The sequence below is a fragment of the Ranitomeya variabilis genome, chromosome 1 (assembly GCF_051348905.1).
Source record: "Ranitomeya variabilis isolate aRanVar5 chromosome 1, aRanVar5.hap1, whole genome shotgun sequence".
Lineage (NCBI taxonomy): Eukaryota > Metazoa > Chordata > Amphibia > Anura > Dendrobatidae > Ranitomeya > Ranitomeya variabilis.
Genome location: NC_135232.1, coordinates 993,077,776 through 993,102,137, shown reverse-complemented (window position 1 = coordinate 993,102,137; position 24,362 = coordinate 993,077,776). Strand labels below are relative to the sequence as shown.

Genomic DNA, 24,362 nt, shown 5'->3' with positions numbered 1-24,362 from the left:
TCTGCATTGATCGCCGTTTGCGTCAGGGGGAGCATGAGACACCGCCTATGGGAGAGGGTTTAGGTTCACGTGAGGTTGCTGCCGGTGAGCCCACAGAACCTATGCAAATCGCAGGGGTATCACATGTTAAGAATCGAGCCCTTGAGCTCAGGAAGCAGGGAGCCTGTTTTTACTGTGGTAAAACTGGTCATTTTATTTATCTGTCCTCTGCTGTCTAAGAAAAATGCAACAGCGGAAAACTTCTAAGCTCAGAGGATGTGGAGGTGACCAATCTGAGCTTATGTATATCCTCCATGGTGGTTTCTCAATGCATGCTCCCTGCTAAGGTTTTTATCGCTGGCAGTGAGCTGCCAATTACTGTTTTTGTGGATAGTGGTTCAGCCACAAATCTCATTGATGAGAAGTTTGTGCGCACAGCAGGTTTTATGATTGAAAAACTGTCTCATCCTATCCGTGTGGTCACCATCAATGCTGCTCCTCTCTCTCAGGGGGAGATTACTGAATTTGAGGCTGAGGTGAAACTCCACATTGGGGTTTTACATTCCGAGCGGGTTACATGTAAGGTGCTCAGGAATCTTCCTGCTCAGGTGGTTTTGGGTTTTCCTTGGTTGTCCATGCACAACACGGTAATTGACTGGAAAACTCAGGACATAATTCAGTGGAGCGAGTTCTGCCAGGAGAATTGCCTGGCCACATGTGTGGCTGCGGTGACTTCAAGCGTTCCGGAGTCACTTCTGGATTTTGTGGATGTGTTCTCTGAAAAGGGTTGTTCAGAGTTGCCGCCACATCGTCCCTATGACTGTTCTATCAGGTTTAAACCAGGGGCCAAGTTGCCTAAAGCAAGGATGTTTAACATCTCCGGTCCGGAGAGACAAGCGTTAAAAGATTATATTGCTGAAAGCTTGAGCAAAGGGCACATCAGGCCTTCATCCTCGCCGGAGGCAGCAGGGTTCTTCTTCGTGAAGAAGAAAGATGGCGGATTACGCCCGTGTTTGGATTTCAGGGAGTTGCACCAGATTACGGTTCGTGATCCATACCCGATGCCACTGATACCAGATTTGTTCAACCAGGTGGCGGGTGCTAAGTGGTTTACCAAGCTTGACCTCAGGGGGGCGTACAACCTCATAAGAGTCCATCAAGGTGATGAGTGGAAGACGGCTTTTAATACCCCTGAGGGTCATTTTGAAAATTTGGTGATGCCTTTTGGGTTGACTAACGCACCTGCAGTGTTCCAACATTTCATCAATGATGTGTTCTCGCATGTTTTGGGGAAATTCGTTATTGTGTACCTAGATGACATCCTCATATATTCTTGCGACCGTGATGCTCATTTAAATCATGTCAGGCAGGTGTTACAGCTTCTCAGAGAGAATAAGCTGTATGCTAAACTTGAGAAATGAAAAAGGTGTGGAAACCACATAAAACGACCAAAAACTGGAAACTCAATTCTATAAATAATTTTATTAAACATATAAAATTTTACACATAAAGGAAAACAGGACATAAATAGTACAAAATGGAATTATGGTGTAAGACACCGCACAAAGATATAACTGTGTCAGCGGACAACAAACCACAGACTCCTAATAATCAAAGATGACCGTATAGAGGAGAGGACACCAGAGTATAGATACCAATCCTGCGGGTGTGGGGCATATATTAATATTACACCCTAATACCAGGGTATGGGCACTAAAATATGTTACTAATTATAATGTACCACACAGGGTATTCATACACTAAGTATCTGTAGCCCATCCATACCTATACGACCTTGCAAAAAGTCGCATACAGAGTATAATTAAAGATGCACCATACACCTTGCCTCCCTAAACCCCCACCAATCAAATTGGCAACACTACTTGAGAGCCTCCATATAACTCCATAATTAACCGGCCGTTCAGCCTATAAGGTATATTACCTCTCAAGGAAGGGGGGGAAGAAAAAAAGGAGTGCTCCGGTGTCCCTGGGTCCGGTCCGCTGGTCACCCGACGCGCGTTTCGGAGCTCGCAAGCTCCTTCGTCAGGGGGCGACACGCCCCCTGACGAAGGAGCTTGCGAGCTCCGAAATGCGCGTCGGGTGACCAGCGGACCGGACCCAGGGACACCGGAGCACTCCTTTTTTTCTTCCCCCCCTTCCTTGAGAGGTAATATACCTTATAGGCTGAACGGCCGGTTAATTATGGAGTTATATGGAGGCTCTCAAGTAGTGTTGCCAATTTGATTGGTGGGGGTTTAGGGAGGCAAGGTGTATGGTGCATCTTTAATTATACTCTGTATGCGACTTTTTGCAAGGTCGTATAGGTATGGATGGGCTACAGATACTTAGTGTATGAATACCCTGTGTGGTACATTATAATTAGTAACATATTTTAGTGCCCATACCCTGGTATTAGGGTGTAATATTAATATATGCCCCACACCCGCAGGATTGGTATCTATACTCTGGTGTCCTCTCCTCTATACGGTCATCTTTGATTATTAGGAGTCTGTGGTTTGTTGTCCGCTGACACAGTTATATCTTTGTGCGGTGTCTTACACCATAATTCCATTTTGTACTATTTATGTCCTGTTTTCCTTTATGTGTAAAATTTTATATGTTTAATAAAATTATTTATAGAATTGAGTTTCCAGTTTTTGGTCGTTTTATGTGGTTTCCACACCTTTTTCATATGCTGCTGTACGGCTTGGTTTAAAAGCAATTCCTTATAGAAGCAACTGAGTAATTTAGATTCCAATTTAGTTATGTTGCTTTTTAATACTCTCATTCTTGTAATAAACTTGAGAAATGTGTATTTTCTGTTCAAGAGTTGCCTTTCTTGGGTTATATTGTGTCTGCTTCTGGTTTTAAAATGGACGCCGCTAAGGTGCAAGCAGTGCTGCATTGGGAACGTCCTGATAACCTGAAAGCACTTCAGCGGTTCCTTGGGTTTTTTAACTACTATAGGAAATTTATCAAGGATTTTTCCATCATTGCTAAACCGCTAACTGATATGACTAAAAAGGGTACCAATTTCTCCGTTTGGCCTGAGGCTGCTGTGCGCGCATTTGAATTTCTGAAGAACAGTTTTGTTTCAGCCCCCATTCTTGTGCAGCCAGACGTATCAAAACCCTTTGTTGTGGAAGTCGATGCGTCTGAGGTTGGTGTGGGGGCTTTACTATCTCAAGGCTCATCTTTGAGTGGTTTGTGTCCGTGCGCCTATTTCTCCAAGAAACTGTCGTCCGCCGAACGTAACTACGATATCGGCAACAGGGAGTTGTTGGCAATCAAGTTGGCCTTTGAGGAATGGTGACACTTCTTGGAGGGGTCGGTACATCAGGTTACTGTTATTACCGATCATAAGAATCTGCTGTATTTGGAGTCAGCCAAGCGTCTGTCCCCCAGGCAGGCTCTCTGGGCATTGTTTTTCACGCGGTTCAATTTTGTTGCCACTTACAGACCGGGGTCTAAAAACACTAAGGCGGATGCTCTGTCCAGGTGTTTTCCGGGGGTGAACCTCGGGAAGATCCAGTACCCATCCTCCAAAAGGGTGTTGTGGTTTCGGCTCTCACTACCGAGGTTGAGGCTGAGATTGCCGAGGCTCAGGAGGAGGTACCATCTGAGCTTCCCATCAACAAATCTTTTGTACCGCTTCATCTCCGCTTAAAGGTTTTGGCGGAGCATCATGATGCTGTCCTGGCTGGCCACCCAGGGGTTAGAGGTACCTTGGAGTTGGTGTCACGTCGGTTTTGGTGGCCCAAAATCCGACAGGACGTGGTCTCATACGTGTCAGCTTGTACCACGTGCGCTAGGGCTAAGACGCCCCGCTCCCGTCCTGTTGGCACACTACTTCCTCTTGAAGTACCTAGTAAGCCATGGATGGAAATCTCCATGGATTTCATCACTAATTTGCCCTCATCAGCTGGGAACACGGTCATCTTGGTGATTGTTGATCGGTTTTCTAAAATGTCGCACTTTGTGTCTTTGCCTTCGTTGCCTAACGCTAAGACTCTGTCTCAGGTATTTGTGCAGGAGGTGGTCAGACTTCATGGGGTTCCGTCTGACATCGTGTCTGATAGGGGGTCTCAGTTTGTGGCAAAATTTTGGAAAGCATTTTGCTCACGGCTGGGGATCAAGTTGTCTCATTCTTCGGCGTTCCATCCTCAGTCAAATGGTCAGACTGAGCGTATGAACCAAAATTTGGAACAGTACTTACGCTGCTTTGTCTCTGATAACCAGGAGGAATGGTCTTCCTTTCTTCCTTTGGCTGAGTTTGCCATCAATAATCACCGCCAGGAGTCGTCTGGGGAGTCTCCATTTTTTTGTGTTTACGGGCTACATCCTCAATTTTGTACCTTGAGTCAGAGGGGCTCTTCCGGCATTCCGGAGGAGGATCAGTTAGGAGCACTATTGTCATCAGTCTGGAGGAGAGTTAAACAGCGCCTGTTGAGTGTGGGTGCTAGGTACAAACGTGTGGCTGACAGTAGGCATGTGCCAGGTCCGGACCTGAGTGTGGATGACTGGGTGTGGTTATCCACAAAAAACATAAGACTCAAAATACCATTCCTTAAATTGGGTCCACGGTTTATTGGTCCATTTAGGGTCACCGCCGTCATTAACCCAGTAGCGTACCGATTGGAGCTCCCTACGGTGTATAAGATACACAACGTGTTCCACAGGTCTCTTCTAAAGAAGGTTAAATGTCCATTCCAATGTGAGAAAAAAAACACCTCTGCACCACCGCCATGAGTTAGACCCTCTTATCTCTGACTTGCTCTGAATGAACCGTATAAAGCCTGTTTGTAGATAAGTTCTCCCGGGTGCAGCTTTATGAAAACAAGGCAAATAGATATCCAGCAAAAAAGAAAATTAAAGCGCACTCACCGGTGATGAACAAGGAAATTTATTCACACATATTTACGTGAAGCAGGGAGGGTAGTGAACGCACATAGACGACAGCTGTTTCGTGCTCACGGCACTTCGACAGGTCCTGTCGAAGTGCCATGAGCACGAAACAGCTGTCGTCTATGTGCGTTCACTACCCTCCCTGCTTCACGTAAGTATGTGTGAATACATTTCCTTGTTCATCACCGGTGAGTGCGCTTTATTTTTCTTTTTTGCTGGATATCTTCTAAAGAAGGTGGTGGGTTCTGTGGACGCGGCGCCTATGCCACCTCTAGTCTTGGTGGATGGTAATTTGGAGTTTGAAGTCTCCAAGGTGGTTGACTCTCGTGTAGTGCGTCGCACTTTACAGTACTTGGTACACTGGCATGGTTATGGGCCTGAGGAGAGGTCCTGGGTACCAGCCTCGGATATTCATGCGGATCGGCTGGTCAGGTTTTTTCATCGTCGTCGTCCAGACAAGCTGGGTCCTATAAGCCGTGAGGGCCCTGGGGTCCCTCGTAGAAGGCGGGGTACTGTCATGTCGGACGCTGTTCAGACCAGGTCGTTCGTCAGACAGCGGTAATTCCGCTTTTGACCACTATTTGCTAATTGGCGTCAGCTAGATTTTAGCTAGCTGTTCCGGGGTTAATTTACCTGATCCTCGGATTGGAAGCTGGGCCATGCCCATTGCCTTTATATAGTTCTCCTGATCATTGGGCGTCGCCAATTATAGCTTCTGTCTTGTGCGTTATCTCGGTCCGGAGTGGAGAGTTGGTTGTTGGAGATTCGTTGCTGGTGGTGTATTTTCCTTAGTCTTATTTACTCCTTCCTATATTTGTATTTATTTTGCCCTGCACATTTATAGTGTATTCCTGAGTGACTGCGGCGTGGTGTATATTTTCCTTTATCCTTGTATGTGCTAACTGTGGGTATTGGTGTATTACCTCTTCACTGGGTGGTGGACGGTTGGTTTCAGCCTAGGGTTGAAACAGGAGACAGGGCGAGGGTCGAGGCCTGGACATGAACACCATCAGTGTAAACTCAGGTAGAGGGTCAGTCAGGATTTCCCTAGTCTGAGGGAAATTGCAGGGGCCCAAGTTATTAGCTCTCGCTCACCTAGTCTCCCCGTGACAGCAAGCCAATCACTGTCATGCCATTCTCTAAGATGGTGGGGACCGAGACCTATGTCATCACGCTGCCCACACTCCGCGTCCTCCTTCATTGGCTGAGAAATGGCGCTGAATGTGCCACACGAAACGCGACTTTGGCGCGAAAATCGGCGACCGCATGGCCGATCCCACACTGGGATCGGGTCGGGTTTCATGAAACCCGACTTTGCCGAAAGTCGGTGATTTTTTAATTTGTCCGATCCGTTTCGCTCAACCCTAGCTATTAGCTTTATTTTATACACTTGTGGCAATAGGAATGAATAATAAATCTGAAATTAATAATTAAGAGATTTGTTTTCACATTTAGTGTAACTTATAGTCAATAGATCTCAAAAAAACCCATATAATAATGTAAAACTTCAAGTATATAAATTATTCTTTACCAAGAAATTCTTTACCAAAAATTTGGTATCTCCTCATCTACTTTTTGAGGATGTTTCTGGGCATTGTTTTCTAAGTATATTTTAAATATATTGTATTGTTTTTGCAATACTTTAATAACATATTTAGGTACCAAAGAATATGTGAAATGCAATACTCACAATATTGTGTCCTTTGTGGATTATTTTATTTTATATGTTAAAATGACATCAGAATTTCTGCAATTATAAAAATTGAACTTGATTAATAATCAGAAATGCAATCAGTGAATGTCAGCATTCATGCCCTGTAATATGAAGATTTGTGTTCTGATACAAGCAGATGGTGAATAGGCTTATTATGTATGATGTCTTACTTCAACATAAATGAGCCCATTATAAATTTAACCTTTGATACTTCTAATCAAAATCACTAAGACAAGAGGGCACATCGACAGTAGTATAACGAAGAAAGTGATTAATGTTAAGGAAAAAATGAAACAAACATGAAATTATGAATTATTATAAAATCAAGAGCATCTAAAAGTAAAAGTGTCAGCCAACATATTATCAAATACTATAAAAAAATAGATAATTTTTTAGTGTAGTAGTTATTCGTAGTAAATAAAGTAATATTTTAAAAAAGTATTAGCAAACATTAACTAAATGGTTTTTTAACCCTTTCACGACCGGGCCTGTTTTTGCCTTCGCGATCGGGCCATTTTTTTACAATTCTGACCACTGTCAATATATGAGGTTATAACTCTGGAAAACCTCAACAGATCCCACTGAATCTGATATTTTTTCCTCTTGAGATATTGTACTTCATGTTAGTGGTAAAAAATTTTCACGATGATTTGCGTTTATTTGTGAAAAAAACCTGAAATTTGGTGAAAATCTTGAAAATTTCGTAATTTTCAAACTTAGTTAACAAAATAGTTAATAAATAACATTTCCCACATGTCTACTTTACATCAGCACAATTTTGGAACCAATTTGTTTTCGTTAGGGCGTTATAAGGATTAAAAGTTGACCAGCGATTTTTCGTTTTTTCAACAAATTTTACAAAACCATTTTTTTTAGGGACCACCTCACATTTGAAGTCACTTTGAGGAGTCTATATGAAAGAAAATACCCAAAACTGCACTCCTCCTGGTGTGCAAAACCACATTCAAGTAGTTTATTAACCCTTCAGGTGCTTCACAGGAATGAATGGAATGTGGAAGGAAAAAATAAACTAAATGTACTTTTCTTTCACAAAAATTTTCCTTTAGACCTATTTTTTTTTACTTTTACAAGGGTAACAGGAGAGAATGGACTATACATTTTGTTTTTCAATTACTCCTGAGCATGCTGATGCCCCATATGTGGGGGAAATCTACTGTTTGGGTGCATGGCAGAGCTCGGAAGGGAAGGAAAGCCATTTGACTTTGTGAATGTAAAATATGCTGGAATAATTAACGGTTGCCATGTCACGTTTAGAGAGACCCTGATGTGCCTAAACAGTGGAAACCCCCAATAAGTGACACCATTTTGGAAACTAAACCCCTCAGGGAATTTATCTAGATATCTGCTGAGCACCTTGAGCCTCCAGGGGCTTCACAGAATTTTATAATATTGAGTCATCAAAATAAAAAAAACATTTTTACCACAAAAATGCTATTTTAGCCCCCCACTTTTTTATTTTCACGGGGTAGCAAGAAAAAATGGACACCAAAGTTTGTTGTGCAATTTCTCCTGAGTATGCAAATACCCAGTATGTGGCGGAAAACTACTGTCTGGGAGCATGGGAGGGCATGAAAGGGAAGGAGCGCCATATTATGGTGCAGGTTTTGTTGCATTGGTTTGAGGGGGCCATGTCACATTTGCAGAGCCCCTGAGATGCCAGAGTAGCAGAAACCCCCATAATTGACCCCATTTTACAAACTACACCTCTGAATGAGTTCATCTAGGGGTGCAGTGATCATACTGACACCACAAGTGTGTCACAGAATTTGATACCATTGGGCAGTAAAGAAAAAATAATTACATTTTTACCACAAAAAAATTGTTTTAGCCCCAGATTTTACATTTTAACACTGGGAAATGGGTAAAAATAGTACAAAAAAGTGTTACACAATTTCTTCTGAACGTAGCAATACCCCATATGTAACAGTACACTACTGCTTAGCCACACAGCAAGACTCTAAAGGGACAGAGCGCTATTTGACTCTTGGAGAATAAATTATTATAGAATATTTTCCAGCCTCTATATAAAGTGCCCCTAAATGCCAGAAAAGCAGAATCCCCCGCAAGTGACCCCAATTTGGAAATTATACCCATTTAGGAATTTTTCTACAAGTGTATTGATGATTTTGATTCCATGGGTTTTTTCCAGAAACAGGCAGCAGCGGATGTTGCTGAATGAAAAATGCAAACTGCCGTTGTAGTGACCAGTATGCTGTAGTGACCAGTACGTTTCAGTCACCAGAACGTTATGCCCAGCCCATGCTTCTGGATACATGCACCAATAAATTAAGCGGGCTCTCATCACTACAGAAATGCCAAACATGTGGATGATATATGTGGTTTAGGTATACTGTGGGGCTCAGAAGGGAGGGGGGCATTTGAATTTGGGAGCGCAGAATTTACTTAAGGGCGGTGAGTAGCCATAAGGCTTTTCCTGAGCTTTTCCACTAGCAGTAACTTGGAAGCCCCCTATATTTCTGTTAACGGATGATGGGCATGAGTGAGGACTTGCTTTTTTTGTGGATTGAGTGGAAGTTTTTATTGGGAACATTTTACATAACGTTTGGGATCACATTTATCTGGCGCTCTACGCTAAGCACTTACTTTGGGGTTTCTATCTAAATCTCTGAGTGATGTGACAGATGAAACCCCCCGATCCATTCACTATAATGAGGCAGCAGAGTTACTCAGGATTCCGTCTGGCCTCTGTTCAGCGGTGTCCTTCTTTTCAGAGGTGCACAAAACTGGCTGACTTTGCTTCTATGTATGACTAAAAAGATGGACACCGCTGGATCACAGGTCTTATGGCGTCCGTAGTGTATCAATCTGCCTCATTATAGGGAATCTTCATCCATAGGTCCCGTCTGAATCACCAATTTCAGAGATTTACACGGAAATCCCGGTGTAAGCGCTCAGCACAGTGCGTGGGATAAATTTGCGTCAAGCCTTACTGCGATCTTTGGGTGGCAGAATGAAAAAATCAACAGCATGTGAAGAATTGGTTCTATTTATTTTTTACGCCGTTTTTCTAGCGGTATAAGTGATTAGGTGACTATTCTTCGGGTCAGTGTTGTGAAGTTGGATTTTGGGCTCCCCCGGTGGCCACTGGTGGAATTGAACTGGTGTGCATCATCCTCTCTGTTCACCTGTTTCCATCAGGATGTGGGAGTCGCTATTTAGCCTTGCTCCTCTGTCACTTCCATGCCGGTCAACATTGTAATCAGAAGCCTTTCTGTGCATGTTCCTGCTGCTAGACAACTCCCAGCTAAGTTGGACTTTAGTCCTTGTTTGTTTTTGCATTTTGTTCCAGTTCACAGCTGTAGTTTCGTTTCTGTGTCTGGAAAGCTCTTGTGATCTGAAATTGCCACTCTGATGTTATGAGTTAATACTAGAGTCTTAAAGTAATTTCAGGATGGTGTTTTGATAGGGTTTTCAGCTGACCATGAAAGTGCCCTTTCTGTCTTCCTGCTATCTAGTAAGCGGACCTCAATTTTGCTAAACCTATTTTCATACTACGTTTGTCATTTCATCTAAAATCACCGCCAATATTTGTGGGGGCCTCTGTCTGCCTTTCGGGGAAATTTCTCTAGAGGTGAGCCAGGACTATATTTTCCTCTGCCAGGATTAGTTAGTCCTCCGGCCGGCGCTGGGCGTCTAGGGATAAAACGCAGGCTACGCTACCCGGCTACTGTTAGTTGTGCGGCAGGTTTAGTTCATGGTCAGTTTAGTTTCCATCCTTCCAAGAGCTAGTTCTTATGTTTGCTGGGCTATGTTCTCTTGCCATTGAGAACCATAACAGTTTGACCGGCCCAAAAGGGTTAAATTAATTGACAGAGAAAGGAGAGAAAAGAGAAGTCTGCTAAAGATTTATTTTATTTTTTTTTTTCCTCAGTTCTGAGTGTGCTTGTAATTGAATCTCTTGCAAGTCTGCCTATATTGCAGCCTTTCTCTCTCTCTCTCCTTCTAATCCTGGAATGGCTCTGTGTTCACCTGTTTAAAATGGATATTCAGAGTTTAGCTGCAGGTTTGAATAATCTCACCACGAAAGTTCAAAATTTACAAGATTTTGTTGTTCATGTTCCTATATCTGAACCTAGAATTCCTTTGCCTGAATTTTTCTCGGGGAATAGATCTTGTTTTCAAAATTTCAAAAATAATTGCAAGTTGTTTTTGTCCCTGAAATCTCGCTCTGCTGGAGATCCTGCTCAGCAGGTCAGGATTGTGATTTCCTTGCTCCGGGGCGACCCTCAGGATTGGGCTTTTGCATTGGCTCCAGGGGATCCTGCATTGCTCAATGTGGATGCGTTTTTTCTGGCCTTGGGGTTGCTTTATGAGGAACCTCAGTTAGAACTTCAGGCGGAAAAGGCCTTGATGTCCCTATCTCAGGGGCAAGACGAAGCTGAAATATACTGCCAGAAATTCCGTAAATGGGCTGTGCTTACTCAGTGGAATGAGTGCGCCCTGGCGGCGAATTTCAGAGAGGGTCTCTCTGATGCCATTAAGGATGTTATGGTGGGGTTCCCTGTGCCTGCGGGTCTGAATGAGTCCATGACAATGGCTATCCAGATCGATAGGCGTCTGCGGGAGCGCAAACCTGTGCACCATTTGGCGGTGTCTACTGAGAAGACGCCAGAGAATATGCAATGTGATAGAATTCTGTCCAGAAGTGAACGGCAGAATTTTAGACGAAAAAATGGGTTGTGCTTCTATTGCGGTGATTCAACTCATGTTATATCAGCATGCTCTAAGCGTACTAAGAAGCTTGATAAGTCTGTTTCAATTGGCACTTTACAGTCTAAGTTTATTCTATCTGTGACCCTGATTTGTTCTTTATTATCTACTAGCTGTACTACCCGGCTTCGCCCGGGTTAATGACTGCTGTTAGCAAAATAGAATGTGTTAACAAAAATTTATTCTGCACACAAAAACCACAAAACAAATAGATAGAAATGTAATTATTAAAAGGCAAAAACTAAGCAAATAGAAGCATTTCACAACATATATTAGCTTTGTTATACTGAGAATGTCTTTGTTGCCTATATTAACCAATCAGAGCTCAGGTTAATTAACTGTAGCAAAATAGAAGCTGAGCTGTGATTGGTTGCTATTGGCAGCCTGATAAATCCCCAGCCAACAGGAAGCCCTCCCCCCTGGCAGTATATATTAGCTCACACATACACATAATAGACAGGTCATGTGACTGACAGCTGCCGTATTTCCTATATGGTACATTTGTTGCTCTTGTAGTTTGCTTATTAATCAGATTTTTATTTTTGAAGGACAATACCAGACTTGTGTGTGTTTTAGGGCGAGTTTTATGTGTCAAGTTGTGTGTGTTGAGTTGCGTGTGGCGACATGCATGTAGCGACTTTTGTGAGATGAGTTTTGTGTGGCGACATGCGTGTAGCAACATTTTGTGTGTTGAGTTGCATGTGACAGGTTAGTGTAGCAAGTTGTGTGCAGCAAGATTTGTGCATGGCGAGTTTTGCGCGTGGCGAGTTTTATGTGTGGTGCATTTTGAGTATGTGCAAGTTTTGTGTGAGGCAACTTTTGCATGTGGTGCAACTTTTGTACATGTGGCAATTTTTCTGTGTGTGCAAGTTTTGCATGAGGTGAGTTTTCCATGAGGTGAGTTTTGCACGTGTGGCGAGTTTTGCGTGAGCCTAGTTTTGCATATGGCGAGTTTTGCATGTAGCGAGTTTTGAGTGGTGACTTTTGTGTTTCGACTTTTATGTGGCGAGGTTGGTGTGTGTGTGTGGTGAAATGTGTGCTGAGGGTGGTATATGTGTTCAAGCACGTGGTAGTGTGTGGCGCATTTTGTGTTTGTGTTCATATCCCCGTGTGTGGTGAGTATCCCATGTCGGGGCCCCACCTTAGCAACTGTACGGTATATACTCTTTGTCGCCATCGCTCTCATTCTTTAAGTCCTCATTGTTCACATCTGGCAGCTGTCAATTTTCCTCCAACACTTTTCCCTTCACTTTTTCCCCATTATGTAGATAGGAGCAAAATTGTTTGGTGAATTGGAACGCGCGGGGTTAAAATTTCACCTCACAACATAGCCTATGACGCTCTCGGGGTCCAGACGTGTGACTGTGCAAAATTTTGTGGCTGTAGCTGCGACGGTACAGATGCCAATCCCGGACATACACACATACATACATACACACATTCAGCTTTATATATTAGATATACCTGTATGTAATCTCCTGTATATAGTATATACCTGTGTGTCATCTCACCTATATATAGTATATATCTGTGTGTCATCTCCTGTATATAGTATATACCTGTATGTCATCTCCTCCTATACATAGCATATACCTGTGTCATCTCCTCCTGTATATACTATATACCTGTAGGTAATCTGCTCCTGTATATAGTATATACCTGTGTGTCATCTCCTCCTGTATATAGTATATACCTGTATGTCATCTCCTCCTGTATGTAGTATGTACCTGTATGTCATCTCCTCCTCTATATAGTATATACCTGTGTGTCATCTCTCCTGTATATAGTATATATCTGTGTGTCATCTCCTCCTGTATATAGTATATACCTGTGTGTCATCTCCCCTGTAAATAGTATATACCTGTGTGTCATCTCCTGTATATAGTATATAGCTGTATGCCATCTCCTCCTGTATTAGCCCTCGTTCACACGTTATTTGGTCAGTATTTTTACCTCAGTATTTGTAAGCTAAAATGGCAGCCTGATAAATCCCCAGCCAACAGTAAGCCCACCCCCTGGCAGTATATATTAGCTCACACATACACATAATAGACTGGTCATGTGACTGACAGCTGCCGGATTCCTATATGGTACATTTGTTGCTCTTGTAGTTTGTCTGCTTATTAATCAGATTTTTATTTTTGAAGGATACCAGACTTGTGTGTGTTTTAGGGCGAGTTTCGTGTGTCAAGTTGTGTGTGTTGAGTTGCGTGTGGCGACATGCATGTAGGGACTTTTGTGAGATGAGTTTTGTGTGGCGACATGCGTGTAGCAACTTTTTGTGTGTCGAGTTGCATGTGACAGGTTAGTGTAGCAAGTTGTGTGCAGCAAGTTTTGCGCATGGCGAGTTTTGCGCGTGGCGAGTTTTATGTGTGGTGCCTTTTGAGTATGTGCAAGTTTTGTGTGAGGCAACTTTTGCATGTGTTGCAACTTTTGTGCATGTGGCAATTTTTCTGCGTGTGGCAATTTTTCTGCGTGTGCAAGTTTTGCGTGTGGCGAGTTTTGCACGTGTGGCGAGTTTTGCATGTGGAGAGTTTTGCGCGTGGCGAGTTTTGAGCGGCGACTTTTGTGTTTCTACTTTTATGTGGCGAGGTTGGTGTATGTGTGGTGAAATGTGCACTGAGGGTGGTATATGTGTTCGAGCACGTGGTAGTGTGTGGCGCATTTTGTGTGTGTGTTCATATCCCCGTGGTGGTGTGATTATCCCATGTTGGGGCCCCACCTTAGCAACTGTACAGTATATACTCTTTGGTGCCATCGCTGTCATTCTTTAAGTCCCCCTTGTTCACATCTGGCAGCTGTTAATTTGCCTCCAACACTTTTCCTTTCATTTTTTCCCCATTATGTAGATAGGGGCAAAATTGTTTGGTGACTTGGAAAGCGCGGGGTTAAAATTTCACCTCACAATATAGCTTTGACGCTCTCAGGGTCCAGACGTGTGACTGTGCAAAATTTTGTGCCTGTAGCTGCGACGCCTCCAACACTTTTCCTTTCACTTTTTCCCCATTATGTAGATAGGGGCAAAATTGTTTGGTGAATTGGAAAGCGCGGGGTTAAAATTTCACCTCACAACATAGCCTATGACGCTCTCGGGGTCCAGACGTGTGACTGTGCAAAATTTTGTGGCTGTAGCTGCTACGGTTCAGATGCCAATCCCGGACATACATACATACACACACACACACATTCAGCTTTATATATTAGATTACCGCGGATGCCTATGTCAACTCTGGCGCCGCTTTGAGTCTTATGGATTGGTCCTTTGCCAAACGCTGTGGGTATGATTTGGAGCCTCTTGAAACTCCTATACCCCTGAAGGGGATTGACTCCACCCCATTGGCTAGCAATAAACCACAATACTGGACACAAGTAACTATGCGGATTAATCCGGATCACCAGGAGATTATTCGCTTTCTTGTGCTGTATAACCTACATGATGTGTTGGTGCTTGGATTGCCATGGCTGCAATCTCATAACCCAGTCCTTGACTGGAAAGCTATGTCTGTGTTAAGCTGGGGATGTAAGGGGACGCATGGGGACGTACCTGTGGTTTCCATTTCATCATCTATTCCCTCTGAGATTCCTGAATTCTTGACTGAATATCGTGACGTTTTTGAAGAACCTAAGCTTGGTTCATTACCTCCGCACCGGGAGTGCGATTGTGCCATAGATTTGATTCCGGGTAGTAAATACCCTAAGGGTCGTTTATTTAATCTGTCTGTGCCTGAACATGCTGCTATGCGAGAATATATAAAGGAGTCCTTGGAAAAGGGACATATTCGTCCTTCGTCATCTCCCTTAGGAGCCGGTTTTTTCTTTGTGGCTAAGAAAGATGGCTCTTTGAGGCCGTGCATTGATTATCGGCTTTTGAATAAAATCACGGTTAAATATCAATATCCGTTGCCACTGCTGACTGATTTGTTTGCTCGCATAAAGGGGGCCATGTGGTTCTCTAAGATAGATCTCCGTGGGGTGTATAATTTGGTGCGAATTAAGCAGGGGGATGAGTGGAAAACCGCATTTAATACGCCCGAGGGCCACTTTGAGTATTTGGTGATGCCTTTTGGTCTTTCAAATGCCCCTTCAGTCTTTCAGTCCTTTATGCATGACATTTTCCGTGATTATTTGGATAAATTTATGATTGTGTATCTGGATGATATTTTGATTTTTTCGGATGACTGGGACTCTCATGTCCAGCAGGTCAGGAGGGTTTTTCAGGTTTTGCGGTCTAATTCCTTGTGTGTGAAGGGTTCTAAGTGCGTTTTTGGGGTTCAAAAGATTTCCTTTTTGGGATATATTTTTTCCCCCTCTTCCATCGAGATGGATCCTGTCAAGGTTCAGGCTATTTGTGATTGGACGCAACCCTCTTCTCTTAAGAGTCTTCAGAAATTTTTGGGCTTTGCTAACTTTTATCGTCGATTTATTGCTGGTTTTTCTGATGTTGTTAAACCATTGACTGATTTGACTAAGAAGGGTGCTGATGTTGCTGATTGGTCCCCTGCTGCTGTGGAGGCCTTTCGGGAGCTTAAGCGCCGCTTTTCTTCCGCCCCTGTGTTGCGTCAGCCTGATGTTGCTCTTCCTTTTCAGGTTGAGGTCGACGCTTCTGAAATCGGAGCTGGGGCGGTTTTGTCGCAGAGAAGTTCCGATTGCTCCGTGATGAGACCTTGTGCTTTTTTCTCGCGTAAATTTTCGCCCGCCGAGCGGAATTATGATGTTGGGAATCGGGAGCTTTTGGCCATGAAGTGGGCTTTTGAGGAGTGGCGTCATTGGCTTGAGGGGGCTAGACATCAGGTGGTGGTATTGACTGACCACAAAAATCTAATTTATCTTGAGTCCGCCAGACGCCTGAATCCTAGACAGGTGCGCTGGTCGTTGTTTTTCTCTCGGTTTAATTTTGTGGTGTCCTACCTGCCGGGTTCTAAGAATGTTAAGGCGGATGCCCTTTCTAGGAGTTTTGAGCCTGACTCCCCTGGTAATTCTGAACCTACAGGTATCCTTAAGGATGGAGTGATATTGTCTGCCGTTTCTCCAGACCTGCGGCGGGCCTTGCAGGAGTTTCAGGCGGATAGACCTGATCGTTGCCCACCTGGTAGACTGTTTGTTCCTGATGATTGGACCAGTAAAGTCATTTCTGAGGTTCATTCTTCTGCGTTGGCAGGTCATCCTGGAATCTTTGGTACCAGGGATTTGGTGGCAAGGTCCTTCTGGTGGCCTTCCCTGTCTCGAGATGTGCGAGGCTTCGTGCAGTCTTGTGACGTTTGTGCTCGGGCCAAGCCTTGTTGTTCTCGGGCTAGTGGATTGTTGTTGCCCTTGCCTATCCCGAAGAGGCCCTGGACGCACATCTCGATGGATTTTATTTCGGATCTTCCTGTTTCTCAGAAGATGTCTGTCATCTGGGTGGTGTGTGATCGTTTCTCTAAGATGGTCCATTTGGTTCCCCTGCCTAAGTTGCCTTCTTCTTCCGAGTTGGTTCCTCTGTTTTTTCAAAATGTGGTCCGTTTGCATGGTATTCCGGAGAATATCGTTTCTGACAGAGGTACCCAGTTCGTGTCTAGATTTTGGCGGGCATTCTGTGCTAGGATGGGCATAGATTTGTCTTTCTCGTCTGCTTTCCATCCTCAGACTAATGGCCAGACCGAGCGGACGAATCAGACCTTGGAGACATATTTGAGGTGTTTTGTGTCTGCGGATCAGGATGATTGGGTTGCTTTTTTGCCTTTAGCGGAGTTTGCCCTCAATAATCGGGCCAGCTCTGCCACCTTGGTGTCTCCCTTTTTCTGTAATTCGGGGTTTCATCCTCGATTTTCTTCTGGTCAGGTGGAGTCTTCGGATTGTCCTGGAGTGGATGCTGTGGTGGAGAGGTTGCATCGGATTTGGGGGCAGGTAGTGGACAATTTGAAGTTGTCCCAGGAGAAGACTCAGCTTTTTGCCAACCGCCGGCGTCGGGTTGGTCCTCGGCTTTGTGTTGGGGACTTGGTGTGGTTGTCTTCTCGTTTTGTCCCTATGAGGGTTTCTTCTCCCAAGTTTAAGCCTCGGTTCATCGGCCCGTACAAGATATTGGAGATTCTTAACCCTGTGTCCTTCCGTTTGGACCTCCCTGCATCTTTTTCTATTCATAATGTTTTTCATCGGTCATTATTGCGCAGGTATGAGGTACCGGTTGTGCCTTCCGTTGAGCCTCCTGCTCCGGTGTTGGTTGAGGGCGAGTTGGAGTATGTTGTGGAAAAAATCTTGGACTCCCGTGTTTCCAGACGGAAACTCCAGTATCTGGTCAAATGGAAGGGATACGGTCAGGAGGATAATTCTTGGGTGACTGCCTCTGATGTTCATGCCTCCGATTTGGTCCGTGCCTTTCATAGGGCTCATCCTGATCGCCCTGGTGGTTCTGGTGAGGGTTCGGTGCCCCCTCCTTGAGGGGGGGGTACTGTTGTGAAGTTGGATTTTGGGCTCCCCCGGTGGCCACTGGTGGAATTGAACTGGTGTGCATCATCCTCTCTGTTCACCTGTTTCCATCAGGATGTGGGAGTCGCTATTTAGCCTTGCTCCTCTGTCACTTCCATGCCGGTCAACATTGTAATCAGAAGCCTTTCTGTGCATGTTCCTGCTGCTAGACAACTCCCAGCTAAGTTGGACTTTAGTCCTTGTTTGTTTTTGCATTTTGTTCCAGTTCACAGCTGTAGTTTCGTTTCTGTGTCTGGAAAGCTCTTGTGATCTGAAATTGCCACTCTGATGTTATAAGTTAATACTAGAGTCTTAAAGTAATTTCAGGATGGTGTTTTGATAGGGTTTTCAGCTGACCATGAAAGTGCCCTTTCTGTCTTCCTGCTATCTAGTAAGCGGACCTCAATTTTGCTAAACCTATTTTCATACTACGTTTGTCATTTCATCTAAAATCACCGCCAATATTTGTGGGGGCCTCTGTCTGCCTTTCGGGGAAATTTCTCTAGAGGTGAGCCAGGACTATATTTTCCTCTGCCAGGATTAGTTAGTCCTCCAGCCGGCGCTGGGCGTCTAGGGATAAAACGCAGGCTACGCTACCCGGCTACTGTTAGTTGTGCGGCAGGTTTAGTTCATGGTCAGTTTAGTTTCCATCCTTCCAAGAGCTAGTTCTTATGTTTGCTGGGCTATGTTCTCTTGCCATTGAGAACCATAACAGGTCAGTACGATTATAGTGATACCAGATGTATATCAGTTTTTATGTTTAGTAGCTGTCACACTAAAAGGCGCTTTTTATTGCATAAACAAGTTTTTGCATCACCAAATTTAGAGAGCTATAATTTTTCCATATTTTGGCCGACAGAGTCATGTGATGGCTTGTTTTTAGTGGGTTGCGCTGACGTTTTTATTGGTAGTATTTTCAGGCACATGACATTATTTGATCGCATTATATTCAGATTTTTGGGAGACAGAATGATCAAACACCAGGAATTCAGGAATTGTTTTTTGTTTTTTTAATGACATTCCATGTGTAGTAAAATTAATAAGGCAGCTTTATTCTTCAGGTCAGTACGATTACAGCAATACCACATTTATATTTTTCTTTAACGTTTTGCCGCATTTTCACAATAAAAACTAATTTATAGAAAAAATAATTGTTTTTGCATCGCTCTATTCTGAAAGCAATAACTTTTTTAGTTTTCCGCTGTTGGAGCTGTATGGTGGCTTGTTTTTAGCGGTACAAGATGTCGTTTTCAGTGGTACCAGTTTTATTTTGATATTTGACTTTTTGATCTTGTTCTACTTCTTGTTTGGTGGCATGATGAAAAAGCAAAGATTTTTGCTATGTTTTTTTTTTTCTTTTTACGGTATGCACTGAAGGAGTTAAAAAGTGTGACCGTTTTATAGGATGGCTCGTTCCGGATGCGGCGATACCAAATATGTGTACTTTTTTTGTTCGTACACATATATATACAGTACAGACCAAAAGTTTGGACACACCTTCTCATTTAAAGATTTTTCTGTATTTTCATGACTATGAAAATTGTACATTCACACTGAAGGCATCAAAACTATGAATTAACACATGTGGAATTATATACTTAACAAAAAAGTGTGAAACAACTGAAATTATGTCTTATATTCTAAGCTCTTCAAAGTAGCCACCTTTTGCTTTGATGACTGTTTTGCACACTCTGGCATTCTCTTGATGAGCTTCAAGAGGTAGTCACCGGGAATGGTATTCAATTCACAGGTGTGCCCTGTCAGGTTTAATAAGTGGGATTTCTTGCCTTAAAAATGGGGTTGGGGCCATCAGTTGTGTTGTGCAGAAGTCTGGTAGATAAATACACAGCTGATAGTCCTACTGAATAGACTGTTAGAATTTGTATTATGGCAAGAAAAAAGCAGCTAAATAAATAAAAACAAGTGGCCATCATTACTTTAAGAAATGAAGGTCAGTCAGTCCAAAAGATTGGGAAAACTTTGAAAGTGTCCCCAAGTGCAGTTGCAAAAACCATCAAGCGCTACAAAGAAACTGGCTCACATGAGAACTGCCCCAGGAAAGGAAGACCAAGAGTCACCTCTGCTTCTGAAGATAATTTTATCCAAGTCACCAGCCTCAGAAATCGCAGGTCAACAGCAGCTCAGATTAGAGACCAGGTCAATGCCACACAGAGTTCTGGCAGCAGACACATCTCTACAACTGTTAAGAGGAGACTTTGTGCAGCAGGCCTTCATGGTAAAATAGCTGCTAGGAAACCACTGCTAAGGACAGGCAACAAGCAGAAGAGACTTGTTTGGGCTAAAGTACACAAGGAATGGACATTAGACCAGTGGAAATCTGTGCTTTGGTCTGATGAGTCCAAATTTGAGATCTTTGGTTCCAACCACCGTGTCTTTGGGCGATGCAGAAAAGGTGACCGGATGGACTCTACATGCCTGGTTCCCACCGTGAAGCATGGAGGAGGAGGTGCGATGGTGTGGGGGTGCTTTGCTGGTGACACTGTTGGGGATTTATTCAAAATTGAAGGCATACTGGACCATCATGGCTACCACAGCATCCTGCAGCGGCATGCTATTCCATTCGGTTTGCCTTTATTTGGACCATCATTTATTTGAGTGATGGGGTGCTACGCCAGATGACCTGGCCTCCACAGTAACCAGGCATGAACCCAATCAAGATGGTTTGGAGTGAGCTGGACCGCAGAGTAAAGGCAAAGGGGCCAACAAGTGCTAAGCATCTCTGGGAACTCCTTCCAGATTGTTGGAAGACCATTCCCGGTGACTACCTCTTGAAGCTCATCAAGAGCATGCCAAGAGTGTGCAAAGCAGTCATCAAAGCAAAATGTGGCTACTTTGAAGAAACTAGAATATAAGACATGTTTTCAGTTGTTTCACACTTTTTTGTTAAGAATATAATTCCACATGTGTTAATTCATAGTTTTGATGCCTTCAGTGTGAATGTACAATTTTCATAGTCATGAAAATACAGAAAAATCTTTAAATGTTAAGGTGTGTCAAAACTTTTGGTCTGTACTGTATATATATATATATATATATATATATATATATATATATACTTAATTTAAATTTTTTTATTTATTTTGTTATTTTTTTTAATAGTTTTAAAACATTTTTTTTTACCTTTTTACTTAGTCCCTGTATGGGACTTCAATTTTTATTTGTCTGATCATTGCTCTCTTACAATGCAATACACATGTATTTCATTGCAAGAGAGCTGACAGTTTTACTCAGGCAGATCATCTGTTAGACTCAGCTGCAGGCTGAGTCTAATAGGCCACAATAGCTGGCAAACCCGGAGGTCATCACGTGACCTCCGGCTGCCATGACAGCGCAGGATCCCCCCGTAATGTGATCAGATCTCATCACAGGGGGTGTCGAAGAGGTGAGTATAGCAGGGGTCTCCCTCTGCTATCTCAAAGATGCCATCGTGGCATCTAGAAGATAGCAAAGGGTTAACATCATTGGGACCTGATCTAATCAGGTCTCGATGATGTCACCTGTGAGAGAAACAGCTCTGCACAGGAATCACAGCCCTTGCAGGACCCTGTGGGTCCTGAGCGCTGCTAGACCACCCACCGTTCATAAACGTCAGCGCTTGATGGACTCTGTGCAGTAAAGTGGGCGGTCATGAAGCAGTTAATAAATAGATAGATAGATAGATAGATAGATAGATATGAAAAAATATAGGTTTAGGATATACAGTAGAATACTAGTTTCTCTGTATATAGTGTACAAAATCCAAAAAGGAACACCAATCTAGTTCAGAATTTATTATTATTATTATTATTATTATTTATTATTATTATATCACCATTTATTCCATGGCGCTTTACATGTGAGGATTTAATTTTATCTTGTATGTAACAGTGTAGCACAGGATACATTGGCCTTTTCATGCCTGGACCCATTTATAATGGTCTTCAGCATCACCTTCATGGGCTAACAAGTCTTTTTTCCTTTGCTTGAAAAAAGACCAAAGTGTCCTGGGATGAAATTTTGTACATATAGATGACTAAAAGCTTTCACCTAAACAGTACAGACTTGCTGCCTAGTTTCTGGATTTTGAGGATAAATAAAGAAGATTGCATCATAGTTAAACTTTCAAGCTTTCCTTATTTAATCACAGCAAAATTTTAGGAAAAAGGACATTCATATGCTAGATATTTGGCAGCTACTTATTCTCCTTGTGTTCAGGTTAACTACAAAACATAATTGGTTAGATTCTTTTTTTCTTGTATATTTTCAATTTTCTATTACACTCATATTCTCAGCCAAGATAAGTGCTATGTATCATGCTATGACTTCCCCATACGTAATAATAAAGCAGCCTATATGTGTCCTATTATCTATATATCTACAACGTGGTATATATATATATAAAAATGGAGTATTCCTTCCAGTTTGGCACAAGAAGACATGTTTTACAGATCTGTACTATCGACTTTAACAGTTTCTATGTTTTTCTGTGTATTCCAGTGTAAATTAGAATATCAAGCTTGCATCTTGGGCAAACAAATAACTGCTAAATGTGATGGGTATTGTCCTTGTTCTTCAAGCAAATCAAAATCTGTGAACAAGAATAATAAAAGAGGTAAGATTTCTAAACCGTTTGAAAATAGGATTGTGATTGCAATATGTAAAAATGACAGGGAAATTATGTATATTCATACCAGCTGCATTACCTTATACACTAGTTAGCTATAAGATTAAAGCCATTGGCAGGTGAAGTGAACATTGTTTACTTTGATACAGTGACAACTGTGGAGAGGTGAATGGTCAGTTCTTGAAGTTGCTGTGTTAGAGGAGAAAGTGTAAGTATCTGAAAGACTTCAACTATGGCAAAATGGCAGTCCGAAGGGGCCATGGGTGCATAAGGCTTTTTTTAAAAACATGGTATGTTAAAACTTGTCCGTGTAGTCAAAACAGCTACTGTCGCACAAATTGCTGGAAAAGTTAATGCTAAGATAGAATGGTGTCAGAACACACAATGCACCACAGCTTGCTGTGTACAAGGCTACATAGCTGAAGACAGACAAGAGTGTCCATATTGACCACTGTCCACCATCGAAAGTTCTTTCAATGGGCATATGAGCAACAGAGTTATGGAGCATTGAAAGAAAGTAGCCTGGTCTGATAAATTACATTTTGCTATATGAGTATAGTCAGTATATGGCTCACTACAGTAATAATACTCATTGGTGGAGGTAGTGTGATGCTCTGTGTACTGTTCTCTTAGAAAACCTTGTCTTTAATATGGATGTTACCTTGACACATACTCTATCACAGATCTAAAGATTGTTGTTGGCCAAGTATGCAACTTCACAGCCATGTTATTACCCAATGTAAATGACCTCTTTGAGCTTTGAGCCCCGCCACACTGAAAACATTTTTAGAAAATATTTAAGTATATTAAAAAGTTTGAGATGTTTATTTGAACTCCAAATTTAGCAAATCTCAACTCAATTGAGCATCTGAAAGCTGACAGCTGGTGGCTGGTGTTCTCAGGCTGGTAAGAGGCCATGTACATTGGGCCCTTAGTCTAAAAATAGCAGATTGCAGTCTTCCCAGAAATGGCGCATCTATTAGATGCACTAATTCTGGCACTTTGCCTGGCTCTTCCCATTTACCCAGTGGTGGATGAAAGTGGGGTTCATATTTGTGGGGTTGATGTCACCTTTGTTTTGTTCAGTGACATCAAGCCCAAGCTTAGTAGTGGAGAAACATATTAATGACGCCTATCCATTACTAATACTATAGTTATATTGTAAATAAACACACAGCCAGAATAAAGTCCTTTATTTGAAAGAATGACACAGACTCCTTTAATGAATCTAAATTAAACCATACTCACGTCATCACCCATTCCACTGAAGCCATAGTCTCCTGTAAGGAAACAAAAATAAAAACAACCAAATCCCTCACCCTACTGTCTTTCTGCACACACCGTAATCCGTTATTGGGATTAAAAAGTTTTCAACCTGGATGGTACCAAGATGCGACCATCTAGGCTGAGAACCACTGAGCAATGAGCTGCTGCTGCGAGTACAATATCAGTGACTTGTGGTGATGTCATCAAGGTTTTCGTCAGTCACTGAGGCTGCATTCACTATCAGGCCCCAAAACTGCATTAACCTCGGTGAGATCACTGCTAGCACAGTAAGAAAAAGTCTCACTTTGCAGTGCTGATCTCGACAAGGTCACCGCAGTTCAGGGGCCTGGCTGGGATCACTGAATGGGAATGCTGTTGGCTGCTATAAATAGGATGAGGGGGGCAATAACTATGGCATCTTACAAGCCAGACAAAACCAGCCCCAGCTGTCTGCTTTACATTGGCTAGTTGTTAAAAATGGGTGGGACCCCATGCCATTTTTTTTAAATTATCTATTTAAATAATTGAAAAATAAGGCATAGGTACCACTCTATTCTTGATACCCTGCCTTGCTGAAAATGATAGCGGTAGGTTGCAGCCTGCAGCAGTCAATTTTGCCTGGCTGGTTATATATGGTTAAAATACAGGGGAACCTCACATCATTCTTTTGGGGGTCCCCAT

The 24,362-nt window shown here is 42.8% G+C and overlaps 1 protein-coding gene across 3 annotated transcripts in view; it reads left to right on the top strand.

The window, feature by feature from the left end:
* The window catches only part of SPOCK3 (SPARC (osteonectin), cwcv and kazal like domains proteoglycan 3), a 524,762-nt gene that overhangs the window by 416,837 nt on the left and 83,563 nt on the right, over positions 1-24,362 (top strand). For all 3 annotated transcript variants that reach the window (XR_013220006.1, XM_077279469.1, XM_077279470.1), the window contains exon 6: positions 22,289-22,403. Coding sequence is in view for 2 of the 3 variants with exons in the window: in XM_077279469.1 (XP_077135584.1) it covers positions 22,289-22,403 (115 nt within the window). In the remaining variant the exon portion in view is untranslated. The remainder of the gene's footprint in view (positions 1-22,288; positions 22,404-24,362) is intronic.